This window comes from Drosophila mojavensis, unplaced genomic scaffold, assembly GCF_018153725.1.
Source record: "Drosophila mojavensis isolate 15081-1352.22 unplaced genomic scaffold, ASM1815372v1 contig_108, whole genome shotgun sequence".
NCBI lineage: Eukaryota > Metazoa > Arthropoda > Insecta > Diptera > Drosophilidae > Drosophila > Drosophila mojavensis.
In genome coordinates, this window is record NW_025318636.1 from 408,886 (window position 1) to 421,253 (window position 12,368).

Below are 12,368 nucleotides of genomic sequence, written 5' to 3' on the forward strand. Positions count from 1 at the left end.
ATCCTGCCCGTAGGACTTCCCGTTCCGTTCTTGACCCTCGGCCGCTTGCGTCAGCACCGCACCCAAGCCGTAGTCGCTGGCGTTGGTCTGCAACACGAACTTTGCTAAGGAATCCTGGACAGGCCAAGATAGGTGCGGTCGTTAACCTCTCCTTGAGCTCCCGTAGTGCCTCTTCCTGCTCCTCGCCCCAGATCCAATTCTGATCCTTCTTCAGATGCCTCGTCATCGGTTGTACCAGTGACGCGAAGTTTGGTACGAAACGTCTATACCAGGATGCCATTCCTAGGCATTGCCGCAACTCCTTGAGATTCGAGGTGATGGGAGGCTCTCGATCGCCTCGACTTTAGCGGGATCGGTGCAAATCCCCTCACTGCTTATCATGTGGCCGGAAAAAACTGCATTTCTTCCTGTTGACTCTCAAATTGGCCGCCTTCAATCGCCGGAAGAATTCCTTCAGATTGGCTATGTGCTGTTCCTTCGTCGGCCCGATGACCACTATGTCATCTAGGTACGCGAACGCGTGGGGCTCCATATCGGGTCCGATGACCGTATCCAGTGCCCTTTGAAATGTTGCCCCCGCCGAATGCAAGCTGAATGGCATCACTCGCCATTGGAATGTATCGTGCGTGTCGCAACCTCTCCAAAATGTGAAGGATCCTCGGGACAGGGTATACATCTGGCATCGAGTGGGCGTCGAGCTGTCGATAATCTACGCACATGCGCCACTCCCCAGTCTTTTTCTTGACTAAGACTATGGGTGTACTGTGTGGGCTCTTCGACGGTTCAATGGCCCCAGCTTGAAGCAGCTCGTCCACTTGTTCGTCGATCACTTTATGCATAGCCGCTCCATTGGAGCGCCGGCGCCTTCGCTTCGCCTTCGCCTTCGCTTCCCGCCGGCTTCGCTGTCCACAGTATCGTCAGAATAACACTGGCGCGTTACGACATTCACGCGCAAAGTGTCCGGATCACGCGCAACGGTAACAAATTCGAACAAATTCTGTGTCAGCTGCGTGAGTGACGAAAAATCGTGGAGCCGCACGTACAGTCTGTACTCCGGAGCGGCATTCTCGTATGCCCTATTCAGCTCCTGCGCCGGACTGTATCTAGCCTGTCGCATTAGCAACCCCAGCTCAATTAAATAGTCCTTAAAAGACTCGCCATCCCGCTGGCGACGCGCTCGAATTTGGTCCTCCAGACGCTCGAACTCCTAGGAATTCCTTCTTGAATTCCAACCAGGGCCCGTCCCTTGGCCCGCTGGTCAGGAACCACTTAGCCGCCTTGTCTACCAACAGCTCGCTCAGCGCTCTCGGCATCCTGTCCAGTTCAATCCCATAAGTTATGGCTCGCTCTTCCAGGATTTCGATGAAGCTGAGAGGATCCGACCGACCGTCGTGCCTCATACCCCATTTTTTGACTTGTTCGGCGATACTCCAAGGTGGGTGCCTCTCCGGCGGCGGTGAGGGTACTAGAGTCCGACGTTCAATCCTCATTTCGCCTCCGCTGCAGGATTCCCTTGACTTTTCGTCCCTCCGGCTCCCAGCCGCGCTGCTCGTTGTCGGCACGCTAATCATCAGCGGAGCTGCCGAAATGAGACCACCCTCTTGGATCTTTCGCAGATCGGGTTGTGATTTCTGGTACGCGCAGCTGCCCATACTCGGCGTCGCGAAGAGAACTGTGTCTTCCATTCGGCCAGTCGCCCTTCGACCTCCGCTGAATGGTTACCGCCCTGGATGAATGATGACAATCTCTTTCTTAGGTCCTCCACGCGGCCTTCATCGTCAAGGCCGAGATCTCGTGCTGCAGCTATCAATTCCTCCTTACAGCGCTGGTAAACCCAGCCGACGCTTAGTCCCGAACTGTGGGATGTTCCTCCTTCCGTTCTTGATGCCTGGATACTCTGCTTCTTTACCCCGCTTATACTAGTCTTACCCTGTTGCTTTTGCTTACTCAATTTTTATCCACTTATTCTATATTTCGCTCACTTAATCTAGTTTTGTTTTCTTTGTTCTTTTCTTTCGTTTTTTATACTCATTCACGAAAGTGAATTAGTATATTGGTTTTGGCAATGTCCGTATGTCCGTCCATCCGTTTGTCCGTATGAACACAATCTATTTCAGCGCTATTGAAGCTAGAGACTTGAAATTTGGAACACATACTCGTGTATATCTCCGATCTATAAAGTGTTAAAATTTTCCCGATCCGCCCACTGATATGCCAGAAATCATATTAATTGAAGAGCTAGAAAGCTGAAATTTGGAATATAGATCCGCATCGACCACCCAAGATCACGAGCTATGGCGGATATATCTACGCCCATTGGTGGCGTGGCAAATCGGATAAAACTGTATCTCCAAGAGTTTTACAGCTAGAGCGCTGAAATTTTGCACGTCAGCTAATGTTGTGATTCTTTAGAGCCAAAAGATTAAATTATAAGTCTACGGCCATAAGGGGCGTGGCAAATCGGAATTCTGCTATATTTTGGTTTTTATGTATGTCAGAGACCTTAAATTTTGTATATATACTTGATCACCCAAGCTCAAAAAGCTTTGTCGGATATAAGTTAAGACTTTCGACAATCTAAGGAGGCTGGAGAGTCCAGTCAGACATTCAAGGGGAGAACCTAACCAGTAGAACAGATTTAGTTCAGTTTATATTCGGGCTAGAGAGAGTTTAGACCTATTGTTCCAAATTATATAAAATATATTATTTCATTGAACACCAAGTTGTTATATATTCACAAGAACCCAACACAGCGTCCCCAATCACTAGTACTCTAGTGCGGGAGCGCTTAACTGGCGCCCGAGCAGGGACCCACATTCTTCACGGAAATAAAGGGAAATGGTGACGTGTCAATAATTCTATAAAAATAACTTATTAAAAAAAAGCAAGTACAAATAAATTGTTCCAATCCAATTGGGCAATTTTTGGCAAAATTACGAAGTACTTCTGTGATTTGCAAAGTAATGGGGTGAAAGTCCTTGCCATAACATAATACAATAAATAATAACATAATTTCTAGCAAGTGTTGGTGCAGTAGATAATTCTATAACAAAAGAAATCGTGGCTAAATGGTGGTATTGGCAATACCGTGCCGTTATAACATGGATATGCTTGTATTTGCCAAAGCACAAGTCTCTAGTATTTGAAATACGCCTTTTACAAAAGTGAGGGTGTGGGGGTGGATAATTGTATAAATTGCATATAAGCATACATAAACAAGTAAGAACGTTGCAGTCGGGCGATACCGATTGCAGAAGACTCATTCACAGCCCAAACGCTGTCAACCAGAGTATATAGTGCAATTTTCAAGTCTAGTGCGCAGCAAAAAACACGGCATTTTGCCATTAAAATTGGAAAATCATCGATAGCTATTGCATTCAAATTACATACATATATAATTTATACAATTTTGATTTTTATTATATATGTATTTATATCCATACATTGGATACCGGCTTCAAGCTAACAGCAGATCAGCGCGATTTTCCTATGCTTGTGCACACACTCATCGTCTATTCTATGCGTACAGACAGAAGCGCGCCTTTTCTCACATTCTTAGAATTTCGATTGATTTCTGGACTTTCTAGCCGTTACTGTAGTTTTGTCTGATGACGCTCTCTTATTAAGCTATTCTATTTTAGCAACTGATTTCTCGATCAAAGCAGTGGCGCGGGTGCTAAGGGCGACACAAGTAATGTTAGAGTAGGGGAGGTTCGAACCTCTACTGTGTTATTATTATTTTTTTTTTTTTTCATACATATTTCGTTTTTTATAAAATAGATATTTTATTGGGAAGGTGCGAGCTTGACTGAATGGCACTTAATACTTTTCATTTTCTTAGTCGAATAATTTTATAAGTTTAAATTTGTTCTTCTTAAATAGCCCTCAAATACATATACGCAAATACATACATATGTATATATAATTATATATGTTTGCCTGCGCGCATAGCATCAAGCATTCCAGCCTTATACACGCGCTCATTTGTATGTGTGTATGTATGTACACATAAATGCGTGCTCTAGCATATTCTAAGAATCCCGTTGCGATTGATTTGTCTTTGCATTGTTTTTGAATTTCCAGCCACCACTCTGGCTTTTCTTTGCTATGTGGCGTCATAACAATAATGTGATTTCATTTTAACTACTATTGATCGAAACGACGCGGTGGTGCTGTAGGCTGAAGCGCCGGCGATCTTTATTTTAGCTATTTTGACAAACATGCTGTTTGGGTTGGGTGCGAGTTCAAATCCCGCTGAAAACAATTTTTTGTAAATTGCAAATTTTTGTTATTTTAGCTTTTTTATATTTTATTAATTTTATAAAAATGTTTCCTTCCGTACTATCAATGCCTATAAGCCTACTTATGTGTACATATACATAAATAGATGACTGACGCATATAAATGTCGCAATTCGGGCACTGTAAATGCCGATTGCCACGCCCCTAGTGGCCGTCGACTCCTCAATTTTAGCCAGTTCTTAGAACGAGCAACCGGTTACCTAAATGCAAAATTTGAATTCTTACGCTCAAAAAATGTGAAAATTACAGGGTATTTTTCGATATGCCACGCCCCTAAAGAGGCTTAAAAATTATTTTTGGGGCATCGATAGAGAAGGCCACCAGTAACTTAACTATCCAAATTTGAAGCTTCTAGCTCTTAAACTGTAGGAGATATAAACTTTTGCGGTTTGCCACGCCCCCTATAGGCGGACATATATCTACCATAGCTCGTTGGACTTGGGTGATCAACCCGCGTATATATACCAAATTTCAGATCTCTAGCATCAATAGTGCCTAAAATATAGCAGAATTCGAAAAATCACTATATCTTCAGGTCCGATTTGCCACGCCCCTAGTGGGCGTAGATATATAATTTTTTCACCCATCTTCTTAGAATTAAAACATTAGCTGACGTGCAAAATTTCAGCATTCTAAGTTTATAACTTTACGAGATACAGTTTTGTCCGATTTGCCACGCCCCTAATGGGCGGAGATATATCCGCCATAGCTTGTGATCTTGGGTGGTCGGCGCGGACCTACATACCAAATTTCAGCTTTCTAGCTCTTCAACAAACATGATTTCTGGTATATCGGAAAATGCATTTTCCGATTTGCCACGCCCCTAGTAGGCGGATCGGGAAAATTTTAACACTTTATAAATCGGAGATATACACGAGTATGTGTTCCAAATTTCAAGTCTCTAGCTTCAATAGCGCCGAAATAGATTGCGTTCATACGGACAGACGGACAGACGGACAGACGGACGGACAGCAAGACGGACATTGCACAAAACCAATATACTCATTTCACTTTCGTGAATGAGTCTAAAAATTTGGAGACTCTAGCAATAAAAGTGTAGGAGATATAATTTTATAACTGGTTTTCGATAATGTTTTTTTATCGATAAAAAAAGAACGGGATGGGCCATCGATTTTTAATGATAAACTCGATATCCGCGCTGTAAATACGGACATTTAAAAAAAAGTTTGAATTCAAACATACGGACAGACGGACGGACGGACAGACAGACAGACGGACAGGGCCAAATCGTCGCCCTGATCCAGAATATATATACTTTGTGGGGTCTGCCACGCCTCCTTCTGCCTGTTACATACATTTCAACAAAACCATTATACCCTGATTTCCCATTGAAAATGGGTTCAGGGTATAAAAAGTAAAATAAATAAATAAATGAAACGAAAGTAAGAGAGAGACCAGCTGATTGTGGAACCACCCTCACCTAAGTAGGTCTTACACCAAAGGATCCTGAGGGCTTCCCAAGCTATAAAGATAATACAACTAGTAATTGGTAATTCAATTAATTCTATAACAGACAACGCAATAACAAACGTGGTAATACACAATAATACACGTAATTAAATACAATTAGTAATTCAATGAAATAATATAAAAGAAATAATATTCACGTCAACTATTTAAAAAAGATGTTACGACCATGTGAGAGCATTACTAATATATTTATCTCCACAGCAAGCAATTCTACGAGACGATTATTAATATTTTCTTATCTCCACTGGAAACGGTAAATAGCAGCAGCTTGGAAACAATGAAAACCCAACTAATAACAAGTAAGAAAGCTATAGTCGAGACTGCTCGACTACGAGATCCCCTGAACCCTTGGAGCAACAGCTATTTCAATAATTTTTCGCGTCTTTCAGCTTACACAAGAAACACACATACATACATAGGCACACTCGCATACATACACACATACACACACACACACGCATACACACACAAACGCATACACACACACACACACACACACACATACACAAACACAAACACACACACATACACAAACACAAACACAATCACAAACACATACACACACAAGCACCCACGCATAAACACGCGTGGGCTGCAGTGTGCGCTTACTATGAGAACTTAATTGTTTAATAACTTTTTTTTTTTTGGACGTACGATCTTCATGAAACTTTGAGATTATGATTATAACATGAATATGCATGTAATTGCCAAAGCACAAGTCTCTAGTATTTGAAATACGCTTTTTACAAAAGTGATGGTGAGAGGGTGAATTTAAGGGTGGGGGGTAAATTTTAACAAAAACCGAAATTGTATAAATTGCATATAAGCATACATTAAAAATTTGGAGACTCTAGCAATAAAGGTGTAGAAGATATAATTTTATAACTGGTTTTCGATACGGTTTTTTATCGATAAAAAAAAAGATCGAGCTGAGTTCTCGATTTTTAATGATAAACTAGATATGCGCGCTGTAATTACGGACATTTAAAAAAAAATTGGAAGCCTCTAGCTCTTATATCTTCTGAAATCGACGCGTGCATACATACGGACAGACGGACGGACAGACAGACGGACAGGGCCAAATTAACTCTGCCGTTACATACTTTTTCACAAAACCATTATACCCTGATTTCCCATTTTCAATGGGTTCAGGGTATAACAAGTAAGAAGGCTCCAGCCGAGACTGCTCGACTGGGAGATACCCTGAACCCTCCAAGTTGATATTCTACTCATTCTGCTTTTCTTTTATGTAGACATGCATACACACGCATCAATACGCACGTATATCACGCGCTCTGCTAACTGCGCAGTAAGCAGCGGCTGCGCTTGGGCTCCGCTGCAATGTGGGCAATATTATGAGAATTTATTTGTTGAATAATTTAATTTCTAGACGTACAATCTTAATGAAACTTTCAGAGCGTAATCATATGGTTAATATGTGTGTACATTCCAAAGCACAAGTCTCTAGTACTTTAAATGCGTTTTTTACAAATTGGGGGCGAATGGGGCGTGGTATCCAAAATCTGTAAATTACAAAATCTTTGTATATACAACGCAAATTTGAAGTCTCCAGGTCTAAAAGTGTTCAAATTATGCTGAAAAAACAATATCGATTTTTCGATTATTCTCGATAAAAAAGTTATCGGATGAGATATCGAAAAAATATGATAAACTTGTACTGCCTATGGTATTCACGAGTATGCATGCCAGATTTCAGCTCTCTAGCTCTTATATCTTTTGAGATCCTTTTGCTCATACGGACGGACGGACGGACGGACAGACGGACAGGGCTATATCGACTTAGCGCGTCGTGCTGATCAAGAATGTATATACTTTATGGGGTCTGCGATGATTCCTTCTGCCTGTTACATACTTTTCACAAAACCATTATACCCTGATTTCCACTTTTCAATGGGTTCAGGGTATAAAAATTAACATAAGTTGCACCGATCGGGATTTGAACCTGGGACTTCTCGATCGAGCGTCACGCAGCTACTCACTACGCCCCCTCACTTTTGGAAGCTGCGTTGGCAAAACTGAAATAGATTCACTGCTGCAGCGCCATCTAGCAAAACTAAACCAAACTAACAGCTGATGTGATTCAAAGAATGTTCCAGAAGAAGTTTGAATGTATGTGTGCACACACTAACCAGAGAACACATAGACCGGACAAGTAGTGTAAAGCGTTTTGCACACTTTTTTTCGGGAGTTATCTCCCAGACACTTCGTATTTGCTCGGCTCTTCACTTTTTGGGTTCGAGCTACGAAAACATACGAAAGCACAATCATTTCGCTTCATGCGCTCGACCGAGATGGTCGACTGTTGAACAAAGGATCCCTCTGCGCTGAATGTTTCCCTTGCTCTCTCTCTCTCACGATGCTCTCTGCTCTCTCAATTATGTATATGTATGTATGCATGTGAGCACAAGCAGCGCTCACAAATTGAAATTTCTTCGCAGCGAGAGCCCATGCCTACCCTTATGTGTGAAGAGTATACCGAACTTTTCAAACCGTTTGCCATGCGTTTTCGTTATTATTTGTGGGAAGGGTATGAAAGCTTTGGTGCGCATAATGAAAATGTTTTCGCGACGAGCATGCACACACACACTGTCCCTTGCTACATGTACTATGTACTGCATGTGAGCACAAGTAGGCTAACGAAAATTGAAATTTCTTCGCAGCGAGAACCCATGCCTACCCTTATGTGTGAAGAGTATACCTAACTTTTCAAACCGTTTGCCTTGCGTTTTCGTTAATATTTGTGGGAAGGGTATGAAAGCTTTGGTGCGCATAATGAAAATGTTTTCGCGACGAGCATGCACACACACACTGTCCCTTGCTACATGTACTATGTACTGCATGTGAGCACAAGTAGGCTAACGAAAATTAAAATTTCTTCGCAGCGAGAACCCATGCCTACCCTTATGTGTGAAGAGTATACCTAACTTTTCAAACCGTTTGCCTTGCGTTTTCGATATTATTTGTGGGAAGGGTATGAAAGCGTTGGTGCGCATAATGAAAATGTGTTCGCGACGAGCATGCACACACACACTTACAGTATGCTACATGTACTATGAGCATTTGTATGCCTGTGTGCGAAGCTCTTTCTGCCTGTAGCAATTTTAAATCCCAGCATTTGCATTTGGTCGATCTTGTGAAGTGCTCACATACATATGTATGTATGTATGTATATACATTTGATTGTGTGTACGCATGGGAGGCGCTGCTCACAATTTTGGGATATAACTTGTAGAAGCACTTGTATGCCTGTGTGCCTTTACATTTGCGTGTGTGTATGTGTTTGTATGTATGCATGGGAGATGAACATTGGCGTGTGCCTCCCTCAACTTAGAATGGTGTGAACGATTTTGGGCTTTGATTGAAGAGGCGCGCTTATGTTTAAGTAACTGTTTTGATTCAATGATCGTGGGTTTACCTATCAGAATCAATGTTTTTTAAAAATGTGGTACCTGATTAATCCAAATTTTTGTAAAAATGATCAATTTCATACATACGGACAGACGGACGGACAGACAGACGGACAGGGCCAAATTAACTCTGCCGTTACATACTTTTTCACAAAACCATTATACCCTGATTTCCCATTTTCAATGGGTTCAGGGTATAACAAGTAAGAAGGCTCCAGCCGAGACTGCTCGACTAGGAGATACCCTGAACCCTCTAATCTGATATTCTAATCACTCTGCACTTCTTTTCGGCACACATACATACAAACGAACGTATTAGAACGCGGTGTGCTAACTGCGCAGTAAGCAGCGACTGTGCTTAGGCTGCGCTGCAGCGTGGGCAACATTATAAAAATTTATTTGTTGAATAATTTAATTTCTAGACGTACAATCTTAATGAACATAATGAACAATCTTCAGAACATAATCATAATGTTCAAATGTATGTACATTCCAAAGAACAAAATTGAATATGAATATTCTTACAGTTTTTATTTCGCTTCAAAGTAAAAAATTAAAATTTTTTCCCTGTGTGTAAACACTTTCTTGCCAAACTGTATGTTGACTGACATAGAAGGTAAGCTGAAAACGGGCTGAGTGAAAGAGTGCGCTCGTACATACGCGTAAAAATTAAACCATACAAGCAAATCAACAAATTTTTTTGTGTGTTTGTTTATTAGTATGTTCTTAACAAATACAAAAAAGTTGCAAGGCTAAATTAAAAAAATTAGAAATAAAAAAACCGAAAAAATCCACATAAACTCAATTTTGCACGTTTAAAAAAAAAACTACTAAAAACTAAAAAAACTAAACATTTTTAATATTTAGTCCAAAACCCTTATAAGCAATAACTTTGTTGACTCTTTTTGGCATGCTCTCAGCCAAACTTTGAATCATTTCTTTCGGAATTCGACTCCACTCCGCTTCTACGCGCTACCATAAGCTGTCTATTTTCGTTGGGGCTGCATCATACTGTCCCAGCCGGCTTTTCACTATTGAACACAGATTTTCAATAGGATTGAAGTCGGGATAGGATTTATATATAGACTCTATATGTGTGGAGCGAACATTAGCTTAAAATTCTGCTTTCCAATCCATTCCTTAATAATCTTTATAGTATGTTTTGGATCGCCATCTTGTTGAAAACCCTTTCTCTTTGGGGACACGCACATTTATCAATGAATTTGGGAAGATGGGTTTGAAGAATATTCATATAATTCTTTTCCCGCATTATACTTTCTTCTCTATGTAGAGGATCAACGTGCTACCAAGTGAAGCATCCCCAAACCATAATGCTGCCGCAGCCATGTTTGACGATTTCCTTTACATGATGTCGTTGAATGCGTTCCCCAGGTCTGTACCAGCAATATTGCTTTCCATATGATTGGAAACGGTTAAATTTTAATTCATCTGACCAAACAACTCGTTTGCAATCATCAATGCTCCAGTTTTTGTGATCCTTTGCAAATTTCAAACGCGGCTTCACATTCTTTTCGAACAATGCAGATTTGTTTTTTAACAAATGATACATAACCGAAGCCACGAATTTCTCTTCTAGCAGTTCATTTTGCTAACATTTTTATTAATTGCTAGAGAAGCACCCTTTGGAGCTAGCAGCTTGTTTTTCTTAATTTTCGACATCATTAGACGAGCATCAGAGCCCGAGAACAGTTTTTTGCAACCTTTGACTTGAGTTTTCGGAGTCAAATTTCGGCTGATTCCAAACTTTTCGGCAATAATGAACGAAGGAAAGCCCTTCCCGGTCAAGGCACACACCACTATTTTCAATGCCGACTGAAATTTCCACAATTTTAAATTATATTTCACCAATTATTTTAAATTTTTTGCGAAAAGAAATTGTGCTTCAAATCGCTTTACAAATAAGAATATTAAAAGGACTAAGATAACGGTAAATCTACATGCTCAATCTACGACTAAGAAGAATACCCAAGGAACTAAGTTATGGGGAAATCTGCATGATTTCGGCTGAGAAGAAAAGCATAAGAGCCAAAATATTGGCAATTCATGAAACGTGCAAAATTGAGTTTATGTGGATTTTTTTGGTTTTTTATTTTTAATTCTTTGAATTTAGCTAATTTAGCGTTGCAATTTTTTCTATTTGTTAAGAACAAACTAATAAACAAGTATAAAAAACAAAATCTCAATTTGCTTGTATGGTTTAATTTTTATGCGTGATGAAGGTCAAAGTTGTGAAGCATTCACTCATTTTTGCTCGGTACTGTATATAGCTCAAGGCTGAATATTCGGCCGAGTAAAACATATTTGAAGGAGTGGGAGTGTGAGTGTGAGCACAATAGTTGATAAGTTCATAATTGTAGCACGGGACTGTAGTGGTTGTCACTAGCAGATTTCAATTTTTCTGCGCAATTGCTTGTGCACACATAGATGAAGAGATCATAGGGAAACAGAAAAAGTAAGTGAGAGAGAGTAACGCAAAAACAGCGCATAGCATATTCATGTATGTTTGAGCTCTCCCAGCGCACTGATTTTGTCTGGCCGAGCAAATATGAAGTAGAAAATACATGCATAATCTCAAGTGATTCGACGCCTTTTCGCTTTGGCATCTTTTTTATTCCGTTTTACGACTTCATTTTATTGAAGGCCGTAAGCTATGACGCCTTGAGCTCACTCCAATGTAAACTCACTCAAGATATTTTTCGTCTATCACACATTCATCCGCTTTTTATACCCTGAACCCATTTTCAATGTTCTTAATAATCTTTTTTTTCACTTTTGTTAATTAACATGGCTAATCAATTGAGAGTGACAATAAAAGATATTGTTTAAATCTATGTAATGAATACATACATATGTGCAAATGCATATGCATATTAGCGCTAGAACTATTTATAGTTCATATCAATATTTTACACTTTACTTTACATTTTACGAGTTTGTATACCCATTTTCAATGGGAAGTCAGGGTATAATGGTTTTTTTGAAATGTATGTAACAGGCAGAAGGAGGCGTGACAGATGATCAGAGCGAAGAGCTGAGTCGATTTTGTAATTTACTGACTTTGGATACCACGCCCCTTCACCACAAATTCGTAAAAATTTATTTATTTTAAGTACTAGAGACTTGTGCT

At 40.4% G+C, this 12,368-nt stretch overlaps 1 protein-coding gene across 3 annotated transcripts in view; it reads left to right on the forward strand.

The window, feature by feature from the left end:
* Positions 1 to 12,368, forward strand: part of LOC6578189 — a 71,705-nt gene that overhangs the window by 8,837 nt on the left and 50,500 nt on the right. Inside the window, exon 2 of one of the 3 annotated variants that reach the window (XM_044010113.1) lies at positions 5,994 to 6,072. The exons of the other annotated variants lie outside the window; for them this stretch is intronic. Within the exon in view, the coding sequence (XP_043866048.1) occupies positions 5,994 to 6,049 (56 nt within the window). The 3' untranslated portion in view covers positions 6,050 to 6,072. Of the gene's footprint in view, positions 1 to 5,993; positions 6,073 to 12,368 lie in introns of those variants that run through there. 3 annotated transcript variants of the gene reach the window in all.